General features: G+C 45.2%; 1 protein-coding gene across 1 annotated transcript; it reads right to left on the bottom strand.

The window, feature by feature from the left end:
* Window positions 1-22,588: 22,588 nt before the first annotated feature.
* Window positions 22,589-27,243, bottom strand: rpl34 (ribosomal protein L34). Its single transcript, XM_046319463.1, has 5 exons — window positions 27,160-27,243; window positions 26,580-26,652; window positions 26,220-26,319; window positions 23,449-23,552; window positions 22,589-22,714 (listed from the first exon to the last, which is right to left on the bottom strand). The coding sequence occupies exons 2-5, from the start codon at window positions 26,642-26,644 to the stop codon at window positions 22,630-22,632; spliced, it is 354 nt and encodes a 117-aa protein (XP_046175419.1). The 5' UTR covers window positions 26,645-26,652; window positions 27,160-27,243; the 3' UTR covers window positions 22,589-22,629.
* Window positions 27,244-27,504: the final 261 nt, after the last annotated feature.

Raw genomic sequence — 27,504 nt, 5'->3', positions numbered from 1 at the left:
ATAAGTCATTTTAAATAATTCAGTAACATTTTTTTCAGTTCTCTTGTCACTGTAAATACATATTCTGTCCAACATTTTGTGTTTGGAGTATAAGCAGTGGTGTTTATTATCAATACATGGACTACAGGGTGTTAGACAATGTGGATGGTCACAGCAAAAAAGGAAAGATGCATTGCAGTTGTAGCTCACTGCACCTTGGCCCACCTTGGCTCACAAGAGGCCCACACTGGTAGTTTGTGAGAAGCAAGCCACAGCCCAGATGCAGTTGATGCTTCCCATCAGTCACTTGGGGATCTCTGACTGAAACGGCTTGTTCAGTTTAATTCTGCCAATTAATCTCTCAATGTGGACTCTATAAGATGAGCAATCTCTTGCGTTTTGATGGACCTGTGCTGCTGGCATTTGGTTCCGTTTAGACAAAGGGTGGACGGTATAAAACCTTGTCTGGCACACAGTCATCAATCATGAACCTCTTGTCTGCTATTACTGCCATGTCTTCAGTGAGCAAATCAAACAGCCTGATTTTTTTTTTTTTTTTTAATATCTCTTTGTTGCTGATGGAGCCCGCATACAATTCTGACACTACAGTAACTGCTCCATGTGATGCCATGGGGCTTTCAAGATGCAGTGGGACTTGTAATGACTGTGTAGAGGGAGACTGGCTGGCTGTTGGCATTTCAACTTGGTACAGTCAATAATGACTTGGGTGCCTGGATACCTACTGAGCTCCTTCGGCAACACATCATGGACAAACTGAATTGGTCCACACAGACAGTGTTGTGAAGAAGGCGCAGCAGCGCCTCTTCAACCTCAGGAGGCTTTTGAAATTAGGCTTGTCACCAAAAGCACTCACAAATTTTTACAGATGCACAATCAAGAGCATCCTGTCGGGCTCACCGCCTGGTACGGAAACTGCTCCGCCCACAACCGCAAGGCTCTCCAGAGGGTAGTGAGGTCTGCACAACGCATCACCGGGGGCAAACTACCTGCCCTCCAGGACACTGTTAGATTTGCGTCAATTCGAATCTGGTATAAGGATAAATATGACTATGAGTCACCGATTGTATACTATGTATTTTTTATTAGCTAAGCAATAAGTGGTAAATGCAATTTTCGTATATACGGGCTCTCTCCCACCTCGCAGGACAAACAGAGAACTGACTTGTTCCTGACAAAGATATTATAATATACCCTGATGACAGTAGTAGTTCCTGCTTCCGAGCCGGCCTGTCAGAGTAGAGACTGGGCGTGGTTTAAACTCACCCAGCCTATCGTTGATTGTTGTCGTACGAGCTGGTACCAGCCCCCGGGCGCTCCAGTTGATAGATGTAACTTGCTGTGTCGAGTATCTATGTCATTCCCTACATACCGTTATCACATATCTGGTTTCTGTTATTGTTAAGTTTGAGTTCTAACAAAAACAGTCTGTGGTTTGCTACACTACGTTCTGTATGTGTCCGTTTTTATGTTATTCTGTATTTTTCCATCATGAGAAAGGCCCATGGCCCTGAAACTGTTAACAATGTTTCAAGTCAGCTATGTTGCATAACACCTACATACATCCACACAAGCCAACAGCAGATAATATTCAATCACATATATGGTAACGGGCTATAGTGCATAACACAGAATCCTCATAACACCTACACCACCCGATGTCACAGGAAGGCCATAAAGATTATCAAGGACAACAACCACCTGAGCCACTGCCTGTTCACCCCGCTATCATCCAGAAGGAGAGGTCAGTACAGGTTCATCAAAGCAGGGACCAAGAGACTGAAAAACAGCTTCTATCTCAAGGCCATCAGACTGTTAAATAGCCACCACTAACATTGAGTGGCTGCTGCCAACATACTGACTCAACTCCAGCTCACTTTAATATTGGAAATTGATGGAAATTTGATTTGATTTGACATCTTCCAAAGACATCCATAAAGAGACAGACCCCAGCAGAATGTAAAGGTAGTTGGCCCATGTGACAGTAGGCTATAGCTTTTAGCTAAAGTGAAAAGTAACTTTGGTAAAACAATACAGTTCATCAGAAACGGGAGAACTTACTGAGTGGGTACATGGAAGTGTCACCTCATTTCTCAGCATGGCTCTCATTGCTCATGTGACACAGACAATATTGGCAGTTAACGGTTCGATGAGAGACCAAAAAGCCATCAGATGGTCATGTTAGCACTAACGTTAGCTATGTACTGGACAGATAAACACGATTTAAAAAATGGCTGACAGAAAGATGGCTGACAGAAATACTAGGGAGAGACGGGGATGGTGGTTGGAAGAGTGCACTTGGTTGAAATTGAAAAGTGTCATGTGAAAAAGTCAGCACTTCTATTGCAACTTCGTATTTCGTCGTCCTAACGTAGTCTACACTGCTATCTGCCCAGCAGCTAGCCAGCTAGCAAACGTCCACCGTCTACCGAATAGCAGCACTGTAGAAACTATTACACTCAACTGAACGACTTGATTAGTGTAGTGTTAGCTAGCTACATAGTTGTCTTTGCTGTCTTCGTATCCAAGATAATTGTGTAGTTTAGAGCGTGTAGTCTTAGAGTGATTATCTTAATTTATCGAGGTTAGCTAGCCAGCTATTTGTCGTCCTTAACGTAGGAGACACTGCTAGCTAGCCAACAGCTAGCCAACGTCTACTGAATAGAACTTCCGCACTCAACAACCCGGTCGCATTCTGCTTCGCTCCACAGGTAGTATCACATTTTTCATTTCATTTCATTACAGCACAACGGTTTGATTTGTTTGATCGTAGGTAGCTACATAGCTAGCTACATAGCCGTCTGTGTATCAAAGATAATTGTGTAGTCTAGAGCGATTTTCTAGGTTAGCTAGCCAGCTATTGTCGTTCTTTTAACGCAACGTAACGTAATCAACACTGCTAGCTAGCCAGCTAGCCCCCGAATAGCAGCACTGTAGAAACTATTACACTCAACGGAACGACTTGATTAGTGTAGTGTCAACAACGCAGCCACTGCCAGCTAGCCTACAAAGTCAACAACGCAGCCACTGCCAGCTAGCCTACTTCAGCAGTACTGTATCATTTTAATCATTTTAGTCAATAAGATTCTTGCTACGTAAGCTTAACTTTCTGAACATTCGAGACGTGTAGTTCACTTGTCATTCCAATCTCCTTGCATTAGCGTAGCCTCTTCTGTAGCCTGTCAACTATGTGTCTGTCTATCCTTGTTCTCTCCTCTCTGCACAGACCATACAAACGCTCCACACCGCGTGGCCGCTGCCACCCTAATCTGGTGGTCCCAGCGCGCACGACCCACGTGGAGTTCCAGGTCTCCGGTAGCCTCTGGAACTGCCGATCTGCAGCCAACAAGGCAGAGTTCATCTCAGCCTATGCCTCCCTCCAGTCCCTCGACTTCTTGGCACTGACAGAAACATGGATCACCACAGATAACAATGCTACTCCTACTGCTCTCTCTTCGTCCGCCCACGTGTTCTCGCACACCCCGAGAGCTTCTGGTCAGCGGGGTGGTGGCATCGGGATCCTTATCTCTCCCAAGTGGTCATTCTCTCTTTCTCCCCTTACCCATCTGTCTATCGCCTCCTTTGAATTTTATGCTGTCACAGTTACCAGCCCTTTCAAGCTTAACATCCTTATCATTTATCGCCCTCCAGGTCCCCTCGGAGAGTTCATCAATGAGCTTGATGCCTTGATAAGCTCCTTTCCTGAGGACGGCTCACCTCTCACAGTTCTGGGCGACTTTAACCTCCCCACGTCTACCTTTGACTCATTCCTCTCTGCCTCCTTCTTTCCACTCCTCTCCTCTTTTGACCTCACTCTCTCACCTTCCCCCCCTACTCACAAGGCAGGCAATACCCTCGACCTCATCTTTACTAGATGCTGTTCTTCCACTAACCTCATTGCAACTCCCCTCCAAGTCTCCGACCACTACCTTGTATCCTTTTCCCTCTCGCTCTCATCCAACACTTCCCACACTGCCCCTAATCGGATGGTATCGCGCCGTCCCAACCTTCGCTCTCTTTCCCCCGCTACTCTCTCCTCTTCCATCCTATCATCTCTTCCCTCTGCTCAAACCTTCTCCAACCTTCTCCAACCTATCTCCTGATTCTGCCTCCTCAACCCTTCTCTCCTCCCTTTCTGCATCCTTTGACTCTCTATGTCCCCTATCTTCCAGGTCGGCTCGGTCCTCCCCTACCGCTCCGTGGCTTGACGACTCATTGCGAGCTCACAGAACAGGGCTCCGGGCAGCCAAGCGGAAATGGAGGAAAACTCGCCTCCCTGCGGACCTGGCATCCTTTCACTCCCTCCTCTCTACATTTTCCTCCTCTGTCTCTGCTGCTAAAGCCACTTTCTACCACTCTAAATTCCAAGCATCTGCCTCTAACCCTAGGAAGCTCTTTGCCACCTTCTCCTCCCTCCTGAATCCTCCTCCCCTCCTCCCTCTCTGCAGATGACTTCGTCAACCATTTTGAAAAGAAGGTCGACGACATCCGATCCTCGTTTGCTAAGTCAAACGACACCGCTGGTTCTGCTCACACTGCCCTACCCTGTGCTCTGACCTCTTTCTCCCCTCTCTCTCCAGATGAAATCTCGCGTCTTGTGACGGCCGGCCGCCCAACAACCTGCCCGCTCGACTCTATCCCCTCCTCTCTTCTCCAGACCATTTCCGGAGACCTTCTCCCTTACCTCACCTCGCTCATCAACTTATCCCTGACCGCTGGCTACGTCCCTTCCGTCTTCAAGAGAGCGAGAGTTGCACCCCTTCTGAAAAAACCTACACTCGATCCCTCCGATGTCAACAACTACAGACCAGTATCCCTTTCTTTTCTCTCCAAAACTCTTGAACGTGCCGTCCTTGGTCAGCTCTCCCGCTATCTCTCTCAGAATGACCTTCTTGATCCAAATCAGTCAGGTTTCAAGACTAGTCATTCAACTGAGACTGCTCTTCTCTGTATCACGGAGGCGCTCCGCACCGCTAAAGCTAACTCTCTCTCCTCTGCTCTCATCCTTCTAGACCTATCGGCTGCCTTCGATACTGTGAACCATCAGATCCTCCTCTCCACCCTCTCCGAGTTGGGCATCTCCGGCGCGGCCCACGCTTGGATTGCGTCCTACCTGACAGGTCGCTCCTACCAGGTGGCGTGGCGAGAATCTGTCTCCTCACCACGCGCTCTCACCACTGGTGTCCCCCAGGGCTGTGTTCTAGGCCCTCTCCTATTCTCGCTATACACCAAGTCACTTGGCTCTGTCATAACCTCACATGGTCTCTCCTATCATTGCTATGCAGACGACACACAATTAATCTTCTCCTTTCCCCTTCTGATGACCAGGTGGCAAATCGCATCTCTGCATGTCTGGCAGACATATCAGTGTGGATGACGGATCACCACCTCAAGCTGAACCTCGGCAAGACGGAGCTGCTCTTCCTCCCGGGGAAGGACTGCCCGTTCCATGATCTCGCCATCACGGTTGACAACTCCATTGTGTCCTCCTCCCAGAGCGCTAAGAACCTTGGCGTGATCCTGGACAACACCCTGTCGTTCTCAACTAACATCAAGGCGGTGGCCCGTTCCTGTAGGTTCATGCTCTACAACATCCGCAGAGTACGACCCTGCCTCACACAGGAAGCGGCGCAGGTCCTAATCCAGGCACTTGTCATCTCCCGTCTGGATTACTGCAACTCGCTGTTGGCTGGGCTCCCTGCCTGTGCCATTAAACCCCTACAACTCATCCAGAACGCCGCAGCCCGTCTAGTGTTCAACCTTCCCAAGTTCTCTCACGTCACCCCGCTCCTCCGCTCTCTCCACTGGCTTCCACTTGAAGCTCGCATCCGCTACAAGACCATGGTGCTTGCCTACGGAGCTGTGAGGGGAACGGCACCTCAGTACCTCCAGGCTCTGATCAGGCCCTACACCCAAATAAGGGCACTGCGTTCATCCACCTCTGGCCTGCTCGCCTCCCTACCACTGAGGAAGTACAGTTCCCGCTCAGCCCAGTCAAAACTGTTCGCTGCTCTGGCTCCCCAATGGTGGAACAAACTCCCTCATGACGCCAGGACAGCGGAGTCAATCACCACCTTCCGGAGACACCTGAAACCCCACCTCTTTAAGGAATACCTAGGATAGGATAAAGTAATCCTTCTCCCCCCTTAAAATATTTAGATGCACTATTGTAAAGTGGCTGTTCCACTGGATGTCATAAGGTGAATGCACCAATTTGTAAGTCGCTCTGGATAAGAGCGTCTGCTAAATGACTTAAATGTAAAAATGTAAAATGTCATGGTAGCTTTTGATAAAGCATAACATCAAGACAAAGCAGCCGCATTGTAAGTGGGATGCACTGTTGAGCGCTACATCCCGAGGGGTTCGTGCTAATTGTACGGAGATTGTGACAGCCGGTTAAATGGCGTCCCTTGAGAAAGCAAAAACAAGATGTATGTCAGGAGAAGTGCAGTATTATAATAAGGAGGCGTATACTTGGAATACAGAGGAGGAATGGAGGGAAAAAGAGACACAGGAGGTCTAAGAGTGAGGAAGACGTGAGCCTGTTAGTTAAAACTGGGGGGGGGGGTAAAGAAGAATGGTAGAAAGTGTAAGCAGAGTGAGCTGAAGAAGACAGGAGGAGAAAAGGGAGTGAATGAGGGCGAAGTATCAGAGGTGGTAGTTGTGGTGAAGTTCTCAGAGCCCAAGGCTTGCACCGAGGGTCAGGATAAAGATGAGTCACAGAAGTGAAGTATTTGGAAAAGTGGAACCTTGTCTTTTGGCTGATCCATTTGTGGTTTCAGGGTGGGTGAAAACAGAGTTGGGTGCTGTGGAATCAGTAAAGTGGTCTTGTGATAATTGTTTGTGTAACTGTTGGTCAGAGGGAGAAGGTGCTCTGCGTTAAACAAATGGGGGAAAGAAATGTGAATTGTTTGGCTCTCAAGAAAAGGGTGCAATTGAAAGGAGTGATTTACTGGGGTAGCAGTAAATGTAAAAGTTGACCAACTGAAGGGAAAGAATCCAGGTGTTTGATGCTCGTGGTTTGGTGCGACGCAGACAGGTTGGCGAGAGTGGTGAAATAAGTCATTCTCTGTTCTTTTGAGTTTTGATGTTGAGTCTTTGCCCGACAAAGTGATGTTAGGATAGATAAGTTATCCTGTACGAGCTTTTGTGCCGAATACATTACGTTGTTACAGGTGTCAAGCTTATGGGCATGTGGCAGCAGTGTGTCGGAGTGTGCAGAGTGTGCAGAAGAGCAAGAGACAAAGGAATGTGTAGCATCGGGGAAAGTAGTGGTATGTGTTAATTTTAGGGGTGCCTATATGGGGCTGGGGATCAGAAATGTCCCGTGCAAGAGAGGCAGGTTGAGGTTTCCAGGGTTCGAGTAGTGCAGAAGTTGTCATATGCTGAAGCAGTGTAGAAAGTAGAGGAAGATGAGTCAAGGGGGAGGTATCCTGAAAGGAGTGGTGTGAGTAGTAGATCTGTACCAGTACAAAGGGATAGGCCAACAAGTGATGCATGTTTCAGAAAGATTGAATTTCAAGCATTTATAGCAATGGTTATCAACTGTACTGCAGGGATGGAACGTAAGTCGCAGAAAATTGAGGTTTTGGTGGCAGCTGCAGAGAGGTATTTGGGTTTGCGGGACTTGACATCAGAAGAGTTACAGGGTGTGGTGTCCCATCCTTTCAGGTTGTTGGCATGAGATAGGACTAAATATATTTAAATAGTTAAGTAGGGTGGTGCTATTTTTTGTTTAGTGTTGTGTTAGATGGTAGGGTATTTGTTTACTTATTTCAAGCAAGGTTTAAGGAAGTTATACTCCAGTCTAGTAGGTGGCGGTAATGCAACATATTGGATGCCAACTGCCTTTAAAACTCAGCGAAGAGGAAAAATACTACTCAAAATGCCCTAACGGAGTGTTAAACGCCGTTTTCCACTCGTCCCCCTCTCTGATGCGCACGAGATGGTAAGCGTTACGAAGGTCCAACTTAGTAAAGCACCTGGCTCCCTGCAGAATCTCGAAGGCTGATGACATAAGGGGAAGCGGATAACGATTCTTAACCGTTATGTCATTCAGCCCTCGATAATCCACGCAGGGGCGCAGAGTACCGTCCTTCTTCTTAACAAAAAAGAACCCCGCCCCGGCCGGAGAGGAAGAAGGCACTATGGTACCGGCGTCAAGAGACACAGATAAATAATCCTTGAGAGCCTTACGTTCGGGAGCCGACAGAGAGTATAGTCTACCCCGAGGAGGAGTGGTCCCCGGAAGGAGATCAATACTACAATCATACGACCGGTGAGGAGGAAGGGAGTTGGCTCGGGACCGACTGAAGACCGTGCGCAGATCATGATATTCCTCCGGCACTCCTGTCAAATCGCCAGGTTCCTCCTGAGAAGTGGGGACAGAAGAAATGGGAGGGATGGCAGACATTAAACACTTCACATGACAAGAAACGTTCCAGGATAGGATAGAATTACTAGACCAATTAATAGAAGGATTATGACATACTAGCCAGGGATGACCCAAAACAACAGGTGTAAAAGGTGAACGAAAAATCAAAAAAGAAATAGTCTCACTGTGGTTACCAGATACTGTGAGAGTTAAAGGTAGTGTCTCAAATCTGATACTGTGAAGATGACTACCATCTAAGGCAAACATGGGCGTAGGCTTGTCTAACTGTCTGAAAGGAATGTCATGTTTCCGAGCCCATGCTTCGTCCATGAAACAACCCTCAGCCCCAGAGTCAATCAAGGCACTGCATGTAGCACCCGAACCGGTCCAGCGTAGATGGACCGACATAGTAGTACAGGATCTAGATGAAGAGACCTGAGTAGTAGCGCTCACCAGTAGCCCTCCGCTTACTGATGAGCTCTGGCCTTTAACTGGACATGAATTGACAAAATGTCCATCAAATCCGCAATAGAGGCACAGGCGGTTGGTGATCCTCCGTTCCCTCTCCTTAGTCGAGATGCGAATCCCTCCCAGCTGCATGGGCTCAGTCTCTGAGCCAGAGGAGGGAGATGGTTGCGATGCGGAGCAGGGAAACACCGTTGATGCGAGCTCTCTTCCACGAGCCCGGTGACGAAGATCTACCCGTCGTTCTATGCGGGTGGCGAGAGCAATCAAAGAGTCCACATCTGAAGGAACCTCCCGGGAGAGAATCTCATCCTTAACCACTGCGTGGAGTCCCTCCAGAAAACGAGCGAGCAGCGCCGGCTCGTTCCACTCACTAGAGGCAGCAAGAGTGCGAAACTCAATAGAGTAATCCGTTATGGATCGATCACCTTGGCATAGGGAAGCCAGGGCCCTAGAAGCCTCCCTACCAAAAACTGAACGGTCAAAAACCCGAATCATCTCCTCTTTAAAGTTCTGGTATTTGTTAGAGCAATCAGCCCTTGCCTCCCAGATAGCTGTGCCCCACTCTCGAGCCCGGCCAGTAAGGAGTGAAATGACGTAAGCAACCCGAGCTCTCTCTCTAGAGTATGTGTTGGGTTGGAGAGAGAACACAATCTCACACTGGGTGAGAAAGGAGCGGCACTCAGTGGGCTGCCCGGAGTAGCAAGGTGGGTTATTAACCCTAGGTTCTGGAGGCTCGGCAGGCCAGGAAGTAACAGGTGGCACGAGACGAAGACTCTGGAACTGTCCAGAGAGGTCGGAAACCTGAGCGGCCAGGTTCTCCACGGCATGGCGAGCAGCAGACAATTCCTGCTCGTGTCTGCCGAGCATGGCTCCTTGGATCTCGACGGCAGTGTTACGAACGTCTGTAGTCGCTGGGTCCATTCCTTGGTCGGATCCTTCTGTCATGCAGGTGAATGAGGACCCAAAAGCGACTTGGCGAAAACAGAGTTTTTAATCCAGTAAAGATACTTTACAAAACAAAAAGGCAGAATACTACTCGTAAAGACGAGAACAGACTGGAGACTTGATCAAGAACTGCAGGTTGCCTCGGGAAGGCACTTGAACCTAGCAGACTCAGACACCTGCTCACCACGCAGCATCTGAGGGAAACACGACACGACAGGGCAATACATAGACACAGCACGGTGAATATTAGACAAGGATCCGACAGGGCAGGAACGGAAAACAAGGAGAGAAATAGGGACTCTAATCAGGGAAAAGGATCGGGAACAGGTGTGGGAAGACTAAATGATGATTAGGGGAATAGGAACAGCTGGGAGCAGGAACGGAACGATAGAGAAAAGAGAGAGCGAGAGAGGGAGGGGGAGAGAGAGGGATAGAAAGAGGGAAAGAACCTAATAAGACCAGCAGAGGGAAACGAATAGAAGGGGAAGCACAGGGACAAGACATGACAATCAATGACAAAACATGACAAGCCAACTAGCTGGCTAACTATGGTGTTGTGACATCAGTTTGAAATTGTAATTCTGGTTGTTTAATGTTTTAGGGACTCGTGAAACAACCATTGGATGTAAAGAATCTAGCTAGCTAGCTAAAGCATTTACTGCAAATTGATTGTACAATTTTGTAAGCTTGCCTTGCTGATATTTGCCATGTAATCCATCTGAAGTAACATAGGAAGCGAACTATTTTGTTGCTTATTGTACAGTGGAGGATTAAAATACCTGTATGCCTATGGATGTGTAGCTAGCTATGTAGGCGATATGTGTATTGACCCTAAAACGTTCGGTACATTAGTTCAGAACCTAGCTATGAACATAGCTAGCCAATTGTATCAACTTCATTCATGACGCCTATGGATTGAGTAGAATATAATAGAACTTTGTGCCAAGGATGCTGGTCGAATATACATGTAGTTATTACCATACATGATATCCCGACATTGTAGCCTGTACATTTGATATATTCACTGATCATGTACTCTACTTTGGCAAATAAAGGTGCAGTTCAAGTATGAATTTCTGTGATATTATTTTTCAGTCATATCCAATACCAGGAGTGTCAAACTCCATTCTTTGAATGATGCTTTGTCTGCATGTATGTATTACAATTATACACTTCAACCGTGTTTACCAATCCTGGTCTTGGGACATCAATGGTTACACATTGTAACTATGCAATAGACTAGAAACATTTAACTAGTTAAATCTTTGTTATTCATAAATATAATTTTTTAAACAGTACACTACACTTCCTATGCATCATGTAAATACTGTAAAATACTGTAAAACCAGTTAATCTCAATCTAATTTCCTTCATCTGCATTGATCTGATACACAGGATAGGTGTTGTATTTCATCACATGAGGAACTTCATTATCCAAGGGTTATAAATACATAATCCATGCATTATAAATATAATTGTAATATATTATAATACAAGTTCAATCTGTATTTCAATGCACATCTGGTGTGCATTATAAAAACAGTGTAACGATGTGCGCTGGGGGTCGGGAAGCAAGTTCAGGCAGTGAGTGTTTTAATACATAAAACACAAACAACGCACAGACATGACACTGGAACAGAAACAATAAGGCCTGGGGAAGGAACCAAAGGGAGTGACATATATATATATGGAAGATAATCAGGGAGGTGATGATGTGCAGGTACGCGCAACGATGGTGACAGGTGTGTGCCATAACGAGCAGCCTGGTGACCTAGAGGCCGTAGAGGGAGCACAGTGACACAGAGGAAGAAAGAGGTGGCGAGAGAGGTGTAAAAGACAGGGAAAGAGGTAAGAACAGGAGCAGGGAAGATGGCATATGATTATTGAATCACAGTGCTACCCTAATATTCTCTCAGTTCATCACAATTACATAAGTGTCTTGTGGTGTCCCCGAATCAGCCTTGGGCTCCCAGTCGGCCCAAAGGTTATTTTAAGAGCATGGCGATGACGGGACTGGGCTTGTCATCCTCTCTCACATCAAAACATACCTGCAGACGAGAGACAGATGGCTTTTCATTTTTTTAAATTCTAACACCGTCAGTCATCATAATCATGAGGTGAAATGCAAAACTGAACTTGGATCATTAAATCTGGGACTACTACTACAACTATCTTTATTTCAATATAAAGCACCTCTTTAATAATACTTCCTGTTGACCCAACCAAGACCTCTCACCTCTGATCATGCTGCCCCCTCTATGTAGCCAGTTCATATGAGGGAGGGGTTCATTGACACAGCTGATATAACCTAGATGATTTAGGGAGGAGAAATTGTTATTGAGAAAAAAAGGTAGTTAAAGAGAGTTTTCTACAGGAATCTGTGTGGCCTCACCTGGAGTCCACACTGAGTGGATGCAGAGTACTTTATGCTGAAAAACATGCACAGACACACAACTTAAAATAGCCTGTTTTGTTTTTGTGCAGACATCGCACCCGTACCTAAACAGCACCCTCACCTGAGAAGTAGAAATCAAAGGGAGAGAAACTGGGAATTGAATAAATGCAGTTGACATTGGTAAGTAAATGGAAGAATACTGTTATTGCAATGTGGATGGCTTATAAATATCCTTTGGTTGTGCATAGTGTAGTCTATGATGATGTCAGGGTACAGAACCCTCTTCGAAGAAGTAGGAGGTGAAGATGTCCCGCACACGGATTGCCTCTCCTGCTGCATTGTTGGGCCCCATCCTTCAAACATCCTGCAGAGCAGCAGACTTCTCCTCTGGCACACGGCGGCGAGCTGCAGATCCCCTCCTGGTCCTCGTGTCCATCCTCATGACGTTATGCAGGATACAGGTAGCCTTCACATGCCTGAATTCCCCCAGGAGGCATTCCCAGATAGCACTGGTCACCCAACCTTGCAGTGCCCTACACGGTAACTAGGCAATCATTCTGTAGGTATCTCCAGTTACAAGGTATCCGTCTTCCATATTCCGACAATCTCATTATTCAATTTTTACATCACCAGGTCATTGTGGATTATTAAAGTATAATATCCCTTATAGCAAATCATGATAACATTGGATAGATAGATGCATGTGCACAGAAGTGCATGTGACAATAGCAGGATCATATCAAGGATAGCATCACAAATTAATACATAAATACCACTTGACACTTGATGATGAGTTGATCATTTGAATCAGCTGCGTAGTGCTAAGGCAAAAACAAAAATGTGCACCCCTTTGAGTCCCCAGGACCAGGACTGAGAACCACTGCTATTTATTGGGACCTCTTAATCTGCAGACAGGCTTTCACAGCTCTCTGTATGTGAGGTCAGAAAACCTCACAAGAAGCAGACTTAATTATACTTAAATTAGACGGCACTGAATATGATGTTACTATCCGTCCTCACTTCTAGGGACTGGAACTACACAAAAGTACCTGCCCTATCCAGAATAACCTACTCTCCACTTTGACAGTTGGCGCAGCCATCCTTTCACCCTCCTCCATGGCTGTTAGCTAGCTAACTACAAATGCATTTGGAGTTTTTTTTTTTTTACAGTCATAGAGATAGCTAGCTAATATGAAGTTAGTTTGCTGGTGATATTTAATTCACTTAGCAAGTTATCTATCTATACACTATGTAAGAGATAGCCAGCTAGCTACGTTAGCAGCTCATTTGAGTTAGCCTGCCCTGTAGCTAGTTAGCTAATAATACATCGTTTTTTAAAAACATTTTCGAAATGTATTGTAATGAAAGAGCATGGAGCAGGTCTCGAACCCTCGACCTTCGAGCCCGAGGTCCAGCGCGCTATCGACTGTACCGCAAAGGCATGCACGTGCGGGAAGGTCGATTCCGCGCTTATAAACCCAGGATCGTTACAGTATTCAGTTACTTCAATAGGTTCTCCCAGCCATGTGGACGATTGGAAACAGGGCAGCAAATTGTGTTTGTCACCAGAGCGTTTTAAAGCATGTTACTATTTAACTGTGAATAAATTAATGAAATGGAGAATGGATTAAACTATTTATCCATTTATTAACCAGTCCTTCATACAAACATGATGCACAATCAAACGTGCTGCTATATGCTTACCTGCAAGCCACTCTGGGCGGCATAAGCGGCGCGCGGCAATTTACCACCTGCTAGTGTACACAAGCCATCAGAGGAAACGCCATCTGCCCTCTGCATCCAAAGCGGCAAAGAAGCTACTGTCGGCGTCGGAAGACTTTCCAGAAATTCAGCGAGCTCCAATTGTCTGACAGATATCGAGCTAGCTAACAAATTGGATAGGATTACGAGTAGAATTACATGTTTTAAGATGCATAACTACAGTCATGCTGATGGTGGACTAGATCTCCCACTTTCAGTCTTGTGCATTGTGTCCTGCCACCATTTATCAAATTCAATTTTATCAAAATGTATTTATCAAATGCGCGGAATACAACAGGTACCGTGAAGTGCTAATAGTTTTAAGAAAATAGAGTTAAGATATTTACAAAATAAACTAAAGTAAAAAAATATAAAAGTAACACAATAAAATAACAATATACAGGGAGAACCAGTACCAAGTCAATGTGCCGGGATTAGTCAAGGTAATTTGTACATGTAGGTAGGGGTAAAGTGACTATGCATAGATAATAAACGAGAAGCAAGACTGTAAAAAAAGAAGAAGGGGGTAAGCAGAGAGAACAGTTTGACTTTGGTGACAGGAGTCTTTGACAAATTTGGGGCCTTCCTCTGAAACCGCCTAGTATATCGGTCCTGGATGTGTTAGCTAGCTACATAGCTGTCTTTGCTGTCTTCGTATCATCGTATCATCGTATCCAAGATAATTGTGTTGTTTAGGTTTAGAGTGTGTAGTCTTAGAGTGATTATCTTAATTTACCGAGGTTAGCTAGCCAGCTATTTGTCGTCCTTAACGTAGGTGACTCTGCTAGCTAGCCAACAGCTAGCCAACGCTAGCCAACGTCTTCTGTATAGAACTCAACTACCCGGTCGCATTCACAGGTTGTATCACATTTTCACTTCATTTTCATTACAGTACAACGGTTTGATTTGTTTGATCGTAGCTAGCTACTTAGCTAGCTACATAGCCGTCTTTGTATCAAAGATAATTGTGTAGTCTAGAGCGATTTTCTAGGTTCGCTAGCCATCTATTGTCGTTCTTTTAACGCAACGTAACGTAAACAACACTGCTAGCTAGCCTGCTAGCCCCCGAATAGCAACACTGCAGAAACTATTACACTCAACGGAACGACTTGATTAGTGTAGTGTCAACAACGCAGCCACTGCCAGCTAGCCTACTTCAGCAGTACTGTATCATTTTAATCATTTTAGTCAATAAGATTCTTGCTACGTAGCTTAACTTTCTGAACATTCGAGACGTGTAGTCCACTTGTCATTCCAATCTCCTTTGCATTAGCGTAGCCTCTTCTGTAGCCTGTCAACTATGTGTCGGTTTATCCCTGTTCTCTCCTCTCTGCACAGACCATACAAACGCTCCTCACCGCGTGGCCGCGGCCACCCTACTTTGGTGGTCCCAGCGCGCACGACCCACGTGGAGTTCCAGGTCTCCGGTAGCCTCTGGAACTGCCAATCTGCGGTCAACAAGGCAGAGTTCATCTCAGCCTATGCCTCCCTCCAGTCCCTCGACTTCTTGGCCCTGACGGAAACATGGATCACCACAGACAACACTGCTACTCCTACTGCTCTCTCTTCGTCCGCCCACGTGTTCTCGCACACCCCGAGAGCGTCTGGTCAGCGGGGTGGTGGCACCGGGATCCTCATCTCTCCCAAGTGGTCATTCTCTCTTTCTCCCCTTACCCATCTGTCTATCGCCTCCTTTGAATTCCATGCTGTCACAGTTACTAGCCCTTTCAAGCTTAACATCCTTATCATTTATCGCCCTCCAGGTTCCTCGGAGAGTTCATCAATGAGCTTGATGCCTTGATAAGCTCCTTTCCTGAGGACGGCTCACCTCTCACAGTTCTGGGCGACTTTAACCTCCCCACGTCTACCTTTGACTCTTTCCTCTCTGCCTCCTTCTTTCCACTCCTCTCCTCTTTTGACCTCACCCTCTCACCTTCCCCCTACTCACAAGGCAGGCAATACGCTCGACCTCATCTTTACTAGATGCTGTTCTTCCACTAACCTCATTGCAACTCCCCTCCAAGTCTCCGACCACTGCCTTGTATCCTTTTCCCTCTCGCTCTCATCCAACACCTCCCACACTGCCCCTACTCGGATGGTATCGCGCCGTCCCAACCTTCGCTCTCTCTCCCCCGCTACTCTCTCCTCTTCCATCCTATCATCTCTTCCCTCCGCTCAAACCTTCTCCCACCTATCTCCTGATTCTGCCTCCTCAACCCTCCTCTCCTCCCTCTCTGCATCCCTTGACTCTCTATGTCCCCTATCCTCCAGGCCGGCTCGGTCCTCCCCTCCCGCTCCGTGGCTCGATGACTCATTGCGAGCTCACAGAACAGGGCTCCGGGCAGCCGAGCGGAAATGGAGGAAAACTCGCCTCCCTGCGGACCTGGCATCCTTTCACTCCCTCCTCTCTACATTTTCCTCCTCTGTCTCTGCTGCTAAAGCCACTTTCTACCACGCTAAATTCCAAGCTGCTGCCTCTAACCCTAGGAAGCTCTTTGCCACCTTCTCCTCTCTCCTGAATCCTCCGCCCCCTCCCCCCTCCTCCGTCTCTGCAGATGACTTCGTCAACCATTTTGAAAAGAAGGTCGACGACATCCGATCCTCGTTTGCTAAGTCAAACGACACTGCTGGTTCTGCTCACACTGCCCTACCCTGTGCTCTGACCTCTTTCTCCCCTCTCTCTCCAGATGAAATCTTGCGTCTTGTGACGGCCGGCCGCCCAACAACCTGCCCGCTTGACCCTATCCCCTCCTCTCTTCTCCAGACCATTTCCGGAGACCTTCTCCCTTACCTCACCTCGCTCATCAACTCATCCCTGACTGTTGGCTACGTCCCTTCCGTCTTCAAGAGAGCGAGAGTTGCACCCCTTCTGAAAAAACCTACACTCGATCCCTCCGATGTCAACAATTACAGACCAGTATCCCTTCTTTCTTTTCTCTCCAAAACTCTTGAACGTGCTGTCCTTGGCCAGCTCTGCCCGCTTATCTCTCTCTGAATGACCTTCTTGATCCAAATCAGTCAGGTTTCAAGACTAGTCATTCAACTGAGACTGCTCTCCTCTGTATCACGGAGCGCTCCGCACTGCTAAAGCTAACTCTCTCTCCTCTGCTCTCATCCTTCTAGATCTATCGGCTGCCTTCGATACTGTGAACCATCAGATCCTCCTCTCCACCCTCTCCGAGTTGGGCATCTCCGGCGCGGCCCACGCTTGGATTGCGTCCTACCTGACAGGTCGCTCCTACCAGGTGGCGTGGCGAGAATCTGTCTCCTCACCACGCGCTCTCACCACTGGTGTCCCCCAGGGCTCTGTTCTTGGCCCTCTCCTATTTCGCTATACACCAAGTCACTTGGCTCTGTCATAACCTCACATGGTCTCTCTTATCATTGCTATGCAGACGACACACAATTAATCTTCTCCTTTCCCCCTTCTGATGACCAGGTGGCGAATCGCATCTCTGCATGTCTGGCAGACATATCAGTGTGGATGACGGATCACCACCTCAAGCTGAACCTCGGCAAGACGGAGCTGCTCTTCCTCCCGGGGAAGGACTGCCCGTTCCATGATCTCGCCATCACGGTTGACAACTCCATTGTGTCCTCCTCCCAGAGCGCCAAGAACCTTGGCGTGATCCTGACAACACCCTGTCGTTCTCAACTAACATCAAGGCGGTGGCCCGTTCCTGTAGGTTCATGCTCTACAACATCCGCAGAGTACGACCCTGCCTCACACAGGAAGCGGCGCAGGTCCTAATCCAGGCACTTGTCATCTCCCGTCTGGATTACTGCAACTCGCTGTTGGCTGGGCTCCCTGCCTGTGCCATTAAACCCCTTCAACTCATCCAGAACGCCGCAGCCCGTCTGGTGTTCAACCTTCCCAAGTTCTCTCACGTCACCCCGCTCCTCCGTTCTCTCCACTGGCTTCCAGTTGAAGCTCGCATCCGCTACAAGACCATGGTGCTTGCCTACGGAGCTGTGAGGGGAACGGCACCTCAGTACCTCCAGGCTCTGATCAGGCCCTACACCCAAACAAGGGCACTGCGTTCATCCACCTCTGGCCTGCTCGCCTCCCTACCACTGAGGAAGTACAGCTCCCGCTCAGCCCAGTCAAAACTGTTCGCTGCCCTGGCCCCCAATGGTGGAACAAACTCCCTCACGACGCCAGGACAGCGGAGTCAATCACCACCTTCCGGAGACACCTGAAACCCCACCTCTTTAAGGAATACCTAGGATAGGTTAAGTAATCCCTCTCACCCCACCCCCCCTAAGTTTTAGATGCACTATTGTTAAGTGACTGTCCCACTGGATGTCATAAGGTGAATGCACCAATTTGTAAGTCGCTCTGGATAAGAGCGTCTGCTAAATGACTTAAATGTAAATGTAAATGGATGGCAGTAAGCTTGGCTCCAGTGATGTGCTGAGCAGTACGCACTACCCTCTGTAGTGCCTTATGGTCGGATGCCGAGCAGTTGCAATACCAGGCGGTGATGCAGTCCGGTCAGGATGTTCTCGATGGTGTAGACGCCTCACAAGTCCTCAACTGGCAGCTTCATTAAATAGTACCCGCAAAACACCAGTCTCAATGTAAACAATGAAGAGGCAACTCTGGGATTCTGGCCTTCTAGGCAGAGTTCCTCTGTCCAGTGCCTGTGTTCTTTTGCCCATCTTAATCTCTTTTTTTTATTGGCAAGTCTGAGATATGGCTTTTTCTTTGCAACTCTGCCTAGAAGGCCAGCATCCCAGAGTCGCTTCTTCACTGTTGACGTTGAGACTGGTGTTTTGCGGGTACTGTTTAATGTTGCTGCCAGTTGAGGACTTGAGAGGTATCTGTTTCTCAAACTAGACACTGTAATGTACTTGTCCTCTTGATCAGTTGTGCACCGGGGCCTCCCACTCCTCTTTCTATTCTGATTAAAGCCAGTTTGCCCTGTTCTGTGCACAGCGTTGTACCAGATCTTCAGTTTCTTGGCAATTTCTCGCATGGAATAGCCTTAATTTCTCAGAACAAGAATAGAGTAACGAGTTTCAGAAGAACTTTGTTTCTGGCCCTTTTGAGTCTGTAATCGAACCCACAAATGCTGATGCTCCAGATACTCAACAAGTCTAAAGAAGGCCAATTTTGTTGCTTCTTTATACAGGACAACAGTTTTCAGCTGTGCTAACATAATTGCAAAAGGGTTTTCTAATGATCAGTTCACCTTTTTAAATTATTAACTTGGATTAGCTAATACAATGTGCCATGTAGATATTCCGTAAAATCTGCCGTTTTCAGCTACAATAATAATTTACAACATTAACAATGTCTACACTGTATTTCGGATCAATTTGATGTTATTTTGATGGACAAATCTTTGAAAAACATGGACATTTCTAAGTGACCCCAAACTTTTGAACAGTGGTGTATATGAATTACAAATAAGCCTTTAACTAGTTAAATCATGTGTTCTAGTCTATTGCATAGTTACAATGTGTAACCATTGATATCCCAGGACCAGGCTTGGTAAACACTGTTGAAGAGTATAATTGTAATACATACATGCAGACACAGCATCATTTAAAGACTGGAGTTTGATACTCCTGCTATTGGATATGACTGAAAAAGAATGTCTCACAGACATGCATACTGGAACTGCAACTTTATTTGCCAAGGTACAGAACATGATCAGTGAATATATTCAATGTACAGGCTACAATGTGGGAAACTCATACTTGATAATAACTACATGTACAGTTGAAGTCAGAAGTTTACATACACATTAGCCAAATACATTTAAACTCAGTTTTTCACAATTCCTGACATTTAATCCTTGTAAGAATTTGCCTGTCTTAGGTCAGTTAGGATCACCACTTTATTTTAAGAATGTGAAATATCAGAATTTTAGTCGAGAGTGATTTATTTCCGCTTTTATTCCTTTCATCACTTTCCCAGTGGGTCAAAAGTTTGTATTTGCAAGCATTGCCTTTAAATTGTTTTACTTGGGTCAAACGTTTCGGGTAGTTTTCCACAAGCTTCTCGGAATAAGTTGGGTGAATTTTAGCCCATTCCTCCTGACAGAGATGGTGTAACTGAGTCAGGATTGTAGGCCTCTTTGCTCGCACACGCTTTTTCAGTTCTGCCCACAAATGTTCTATAGGATTGAGGTCAGGGCTTCGTGATGGCCACTCCAATACCTTGACTTTGTTGTCCTTAAGCCATTTTGCCACAACTTTGGAAGTATGCTTGGGGTCATTGTCCATTTGGAAGACCCATTTGCGACCAAGCTTTAACTTCCTGACTGATGTCTTGAGATGTTGCTTTAATATATCCACTTCATTTTCCCACCTCATGATGCCATCTATTTTGTGAAGTGCACCAGTCCCTCCTGCAGCAAAGCACCCCCACAACATGATGCTGCCACCCCTGTGCTTCACGGTTGGGATGGTGTCCTTTGGCTTGCAAGCCTCACCTTTTTCCTCCAAACATAACAATGGTCATTATGGCCAGACAGTTCTATTTTTGTTTCATCAGACCAGAGGATATTTCTCCAAAAAGTAAGATCTCGTGCAGTTGCAGTTTATGGCGGTTTTGGAGCAGTGGCTTCTTCCTTGCTGAGCGGCCTTTCAGGATATGTCGATATTGTACTTGTTTTACTGTGGATATAGATACTTTTGTTTGCTCCACCCAACGGTCCCCCACCTACTCCGCTTCTCACCGCTTTCCGTTCACTGAAAATGAATGGGAAGTGATGTCTCACCACTGGTGCAACCAGTAGTGTACATGGGCTGGTGCTGGGCAGTGGCTCTGATGAGTGTGCTGTGTGTCTGGACTTTGTGTTTAAAGTTTTTAAGAGCACAGTGGTCTCCATCATTGGGAAATGGGAAAAAATACACAGCTGGTTAAATAATAAACAAATTATTAAGCAAAAAAATGTGCACCCCTTAGGGTCCCAGGACCAAGTTTGGGAAACGCAGCATTATAGGATATTGTGTGTAGATATTTGTTTTGAATTCAGGCTGTAACACAACATAATTTGGAATAAATCAAGGGGTATGAATACTTTCTGAAGGAACTGTATGTACCGAGCAGGAGTGGTGCCCTCTTTGCAGAGGCCGGATCAAGGCCAGTGAGCTGGTGGAGTTTCATCGGGAAGAAAAGGAGAGCAACCTCTCTGAGAACTGGAGGAGCAGCTCCGAGGTGGAGGCTCAGACTGCAAAGTGAGGACAGCAGAATCGAGGCTCTGGTTGTCTCTCAGTTCACAAGCTTCCTCACTCTACTGGAGGTCCAACTCAGGGAGGAGGGTTTCAGGTTTGTGTGTCTGGACAGCACTATGAGCCAGAAGAGGTGGGTTCAGATCATCCAGAGCAACGCACCCAGCAGCCCATTGATTATACTGCTGTCTCAAAGCCGGAGGGGTGGGGCTAAACCTAGACAGTGGGGCAAAAAAGTATTTAGTCAACCACCAATTGTGCAAGTTCTCCCACTTAAAAAGATGACAGAGGCCTGTAATTTTCATCATAGGTACACTTCAACTATGACAGACAAATTGAGAAACAAAAATCCAGAAAATCACATTGTAGGATTTTTTATGAATTTATTTGCAAATTATGGTGGAAGTATTTGGCCCTCCCATGGCGCACCTTCCCACTCGTTAAATCCATAGATTATGGCTTAATTCGTTTATTTAAATTGACTGATTTCCTTATATGTAACTCAGTAAAATGGTTGCGGTTACACTTCATCCCCATCAGTCAAACTACTAAAGAGCAGTACATAGCAATGAACAAAAGCCAAAATAATTCGCTCTATTATTCTGACATTTCGCATTCTTAAAATAAAGTGACCTAAAACAGGGAATTTTTACTATATAAGGAATTGTGAAAAACTGTTTAATGCATTTGGCTATGGTGTATGTAAACTTCAAGTGCTGCCAAGGCAGCAGCTACTCCTCCTGGGGTTTGGTGAAATTAAGTCAGTTATACCATTTTTGAAAACACAATATTCATTACAGATTTCACAAGTGTGTGCCCTCGGGCCTATACTCCACTACCACATATCCACAACTCAAAAACCATGTGTACGTGTATGCATTGTGGGCATGTTGCTTTACAGTCCCAGCGGTTCCATAACATGTATTTCTTACCTGCTTTTTACTCGTCCTTCAACCGTCAGTGCAGACTGAATTATCACCGGCGTAAAAAAAAATTACAGGTCGATCTTATTTCAAAACTGGTTTGTTTGGAGTGTTGTGACAGGTTTACATTGTATTGGCCAACAAAGAATATCTATGCATACATAAAAATAATCTCACCTTCAGAATGCAAGCACATGCTGCACCATCCTAATATTTCATGTCAACTGCCTGAGAATCTTGAGTAAAAATACAAAATTCCTGGATGTAATGTAAACACTTTCTCAAAGTCCATATGTCAATAATCAGTAGCCCAGTCTTCAAACTCCACTCATTCAAAACTACAAAATGACACAGGGGCCGATAGGTAAAGCTTAAAGAGCAGTATGCAGGTACTCTTTCCCCTCTTATTCAACAGTTACCACGCACCTGCAAAAAAAGAGCCCAGATGTGCGAGTTCCTTTCAAATTACATTGAGAAACAATTAAATTAAACGTCAAATTTTGAAATATTATGGCCAGTAATACAAACATGTCAGGACACTGGACTTGAATGACTTTTATTGTAGCAGTACAAATACACAATTACTTAGATTTCTGACTCTGTGCCTGTGCCTTAAGAACCTTGACAACGATCTTCTGTTCCTCAATAAGGAAAGCTCGCTTGATCCTGTGGTAGACAGAAGGGTGAACGTTAGTTGATCAGGTAACAGTTGTTCGGGCATTGTTTGCTTGATACAAATTCTGACCAAATATCAATAAATGTAAAGCAAAATCTAATGAATCATGTCGCAAAGACCAATGCCTTCAATGTAGATTGTAGAAACATAACCCTGAATTACTTGCACATAGGAAGCTTCACCACCCCAGGATACATCTCAATTAAATGGAACAAAACAATTGTTACCTCTAGAGCCTAAGATGTTGGGGGGGGATCGTACTATGGATCATTTAGCTATTTGATTTGAGGACCCCTTTAGGTATACGTTTCTTTATAATATTTTTTGTTTGTTGAATTTGTTACTACTATGTGGTCCTTCTGTAGCTCAGTTGGTAGAGCATGGCGCTTGTAACGCCAGGGTAGTGGGTTCGATTCCCGGGACCACCCATACGTAGAATGTATGCACACATGACTAAGTCGCTTTGGATAAAAGCGTCTGCTAAATGGCATATATTATTATATTATAGACCAGAGAAACACAATTCATAAATTGCAAAGACAGTCTAAATCAACCACAAAACATGGTTTAAAAGGGTCTACATCTAGGAGACTAAGAAAGCATAGGAGATGTATATATATATATTTTTTTTTAAAACACATTTTTTTACCCCCTTTTGGGTAGGCACGTCATCCAATATAAACACTTTTTCTACAAAGGCGGTGTTGGGGATATGCTTTCTTACCGGTCGCGCACACACTTGGCACACATGGCTCCACCGTAAGCTCTGCTGACGTGCTTCTTGGTTTTTGAGAGCCTCATCAGAACCTGGGGTCTCACCGCCCGGATCTTTAAGACAAAGAAATGCTTGTGAGCACAGACAACACACAAACCTGAACCCAGGGTTATATTCAGGAGAAACCAGTGTTGCACAGTATACCGAAACTTTGGTAATTCAACCTGAAACTGTTCGGTACTAGGGTGTATTCCTCTTAGTACTTGTGTCAAATGTGTCTCATGTATTCTACTGATTGAGTGAGGATCGAGTCCATCAGCACAGTCGATGTCCCCTTAGCACAAGAACATCATACCTGCTCCACTTACTCATTGCTAACTCTAGCCTGTCCTGAGGAACCAATGCACTCACTGGGAATTTGGACTGTGTCACCACTTATGTTGCACAGAAATTAACACGCTTGAACAAATGTTGAAAATGTAAATTACTGTTCACAAAACAATGTCCCATTACAGGCTCAAACACTTTACAATGCAAGATAACAGTAGCTTCCAGCTTTGTACACCAACTTACCTTACTAGTAAACAGCTGAAGCTAACATCAATTTACTTCCCTAGTACCTTGTTTGCGATAAACCATTTCAAAGCTGATTGTAAACCAAAAACGATTAATTAACTTCATCTCCCCGTCACGTCTCTCCCAGTCAAGACCTTTGCTCGAGACTCAAACTGAGTGTGTGTGGGAATAAATATAGATCTTAGAGAAAGTGTACACTTTAATAAAAGAGATTGTTTTTATGCAAGTGTTGAGAAGTACAATAAAATAAGTTGAAGGGATATATACTTATCTGTAGCCCCATGAAATAAGCCAAAACAAGCTCGTCAATGCACACCTGTTGAATATGCATGCACCTGTACTAGAAATTGATTTCCCCAGTTAATCAATAGACTAGATTTAACATTCAAATAACTGATTACAATACCATCATGTTACGTAGTTATATTTGTAAAAAACAAAGTAAAATTGACTGCATGTATTGAGTAGCTTGGATGAATAAGGTGCCCAGAGTGAACTGCCTGCTACTCTGTCCCAGATGGTAATATATGCATATTATTAGTAGTATTGGATAGAAAACACTGAATTTTCTAAAACTGTTTGAATGATGTCTGAGTATAACAGAACTCATATGGCAGGTGAAAACCTGAGACAAATCCAACCAGGAAGTGGGAAATCTGATGTTTGTAGTTTCATTTAAGTGATTGCCTATCCAATATACTGTGTCTATTGCACTTCCCAAGGCTTCCAGCAGATTGTCAGTTTTTAGAGAGTTGTTTGAGGCTTCTATTGTGGAAGGGTGCCGAATAAGAGCTGTTTCAACAAGTGGACTAGGTTGAGGCCAATCAGTTGTTTACTGCGCGGTCACGCAGTTCCTTCTTTTTCCTCTTTAATGAATACGCTATTGTCCGGGTGGAATATTATTGAAGATTTATTATAAAAAAAGCCCTAAGGATCGATTGTAAACATCCTTTGACATGTTTCTACTTTTCCATTTCTGCTTTTTGTGATCTCTTTGGTTGGAAAATGGCTGAATGCTGTCTGTGACTAGTTGCTAACCTAACATAATGATATGTTCTGCTTTCCCCGAAAAGCCTTTTTGAAGTCGGACACTGTAGTTGGATTAATGAGAAGTGTGTCTTTAAAATGGTGTAAAATACTTGTATGTGTAACAGATGTATATGTACTCTTCATGAGTTGTGTTTTCTCAAAATAAATCACTTCGGCCAGTGGTCCCAGTTGAGCATTTATTTCTGTTGTTAAATGGGAAACAGCACGTCAGTTGTGCAGGGCTTAACTGTATTGATGGCAAAATCCCTTGCATCACATTTTCATACTGGGAAGACCTGACGTTCGCGATCTCCCCCTATTCATGCTATCAGGAGCTCCCTGAGAATTCCACTTGTGCAGAATGCGAAACCTAGGCCTCTGGCGTGCATCAGCAACCACAGTACTTCTTGAAGCCGGGTCTCCGATCCCTCCACATGACGTCCGGCGAAGACAAGTCACGTCACCAGTGTAACAGTATAACTTTAGAGCGTCCCCTCGCCCATACCCTGGCACGAACTAGGGACCCTCTGCACACATCAACAACAGTCACCCATGAAGCATCGTTACCCATCTCTCCACAAAAGCTGCAGCCCTTGCAGAGCAAGGGTAACCACTACTGCAAGGTCTCAGAGCAAGTGATGTCACTAATTGAAATGCTATTTAACGAGCACCACCGCTGACGAGCTAGTTGTTTCACATCCGTTACATATGGTCGAGGAATTTTAATTATGAGATTTGTCGTTTTGAATTTGGCTCCCTGCAATTTCACTGGCCTTTGGCGAGGTGGGACGCTATAGCGTCCCGAACGATCCCAGAGGAGTTAATGCATGCAAAAACCAAACATTTCACATGCAATGAAATTAAACTCAAGATCGGTCTGGATCAAGTGCCATTTTGGCATTCGACGTAGTGCTTTCACCCATCCTTAGGGCACATTCAAACCAATGTTTAAAAATGACAGGTTAAGTGGAAGCAGTGCGTTGGGGGTGGCTAATATTGTGTTGTGCTCAGCCTGAAAAGTTGTGATGTATTATCAAATAATTTCTCCCCACCCAACCACACTGACATGCATTTTGGTTGAGGTACTTTTATGCACAGTTCAGACACAGAATTTATGGCGAGTCGAACTGAATAGAAATTAAGAGTGGACTGGCACAGTTAAGAGCTTTACTTACTCCGCGCAGTCTACCAGGGCAGATTCCGCATGCGGACTTGGGGGCCTTGCCCACCTTCTTGGTGTACAGGTACACAATGCGGTTACCAGGAGTCCGGGACCTGCAAGCAGGGTCATACACAATGCAAAGTTGTCCACAATATTTAGAAAGGGATAAAACACCAGTTCCTACTTCCTATTTAAAAGCAATAACTAGGTATAATTGTGCAAACCAGTACAACTTACTAGGAACTACCAATTAGTTTAGGCCATGTGAAATGCCAGGCAATGTAATAACTAACAATGACAAAGAAGCTAAAGAAATGTCGTAGCAGACAAGGGAATTGCAATGCAATTAGTAGATAAAGATCATGTTACTTACAGCCTAGTTTTGTTGGAGGCAGTGTTGTAGGACAACCTACGACGGTAAGTCAAGCGCTGGACCATGTTGATACCTGTAAATATATAACAGATTGCAGGACAGTAGAATACATTGTTCACCGATTGATTTGCTACATAACTCGATAGCTAAATAACGAACTAGTTAGCTAGCTTGGGGACTGCGGATGGAGTCAACATTACTGATCAATGCTACTAGCAAAAATGCTTAATACCCAAAAAAAGGAATCAATGAAGAAAGAACATTTTACTTGCATGTATACACCCTGCCTTGGCAATTTCAACAAGACTACCTCCGGTAGTAAAACCACTTAAATGGTAATGCGTTTTGGTACCAAAATTGACATCTCTGCTTTGGGCTAAACGTTACTGAAGGCATGATACTAAGAAACGACAAGACAGTACTAGGATAAGAATAAATCATTAAATACTTTCAATAATGTGTTTACGGTTTCTAACACTGTGGAAATATGGTATTTGAAATACTTCTTGTCATATTATAACAACAGATTACAGCAGATTATTTTGATATAAAATGTGCGAAGAAATGTCGGCCTCCATACCTGCTATTACCGTTACCGGAAGAGGAAGAACCAAAGAAGTTGCTCTGAAATGTTAAGTTTTCTAACCACCGGATATTTCCTCAACTTCTTATAATATGCTGCCACCTAGTGACGATTGTGTGACCTCCCGTTGAGACGCCCACAACATTGATTTTAGATGACTGAAACGATTATAATTAAAAGTTCCATGTAGCCAGTTATTTAACTTGTGGTGTAGTATGATCTAAAATAAGGACGCGCGACAATGAGGTTCTAGCTCCAGCCTGTTTATTAAGCTAACCCTCGCATGTCCTACATAGGCACGGATACCCTCAAGGGACATCCTACTACAGTGGCCCGCCATCC

The sequence above is a fragment of the Oncorhynchus gorbuscha genome, linkage group LG21 (assembly GCF_021184085.1).
Source record: "Oncorhynchus gorbuscha isolate QuinsamMale2020 ecotype Even-year linkage group LG21, OgorEven_v1.0, whole genome shotgun sequence".
Lineage (NCBI taxonomy): Eukaryota > Metazoa > Chordata > Actinopteri > Salmoniformes > Salmonidae > Oncorhynchus > Oncorhynchus gorbuscha.
Note: the sequence above shows the minus strand (reverse complement) of the source record. Positions and strands in the feature narration are given on the sequence as shown.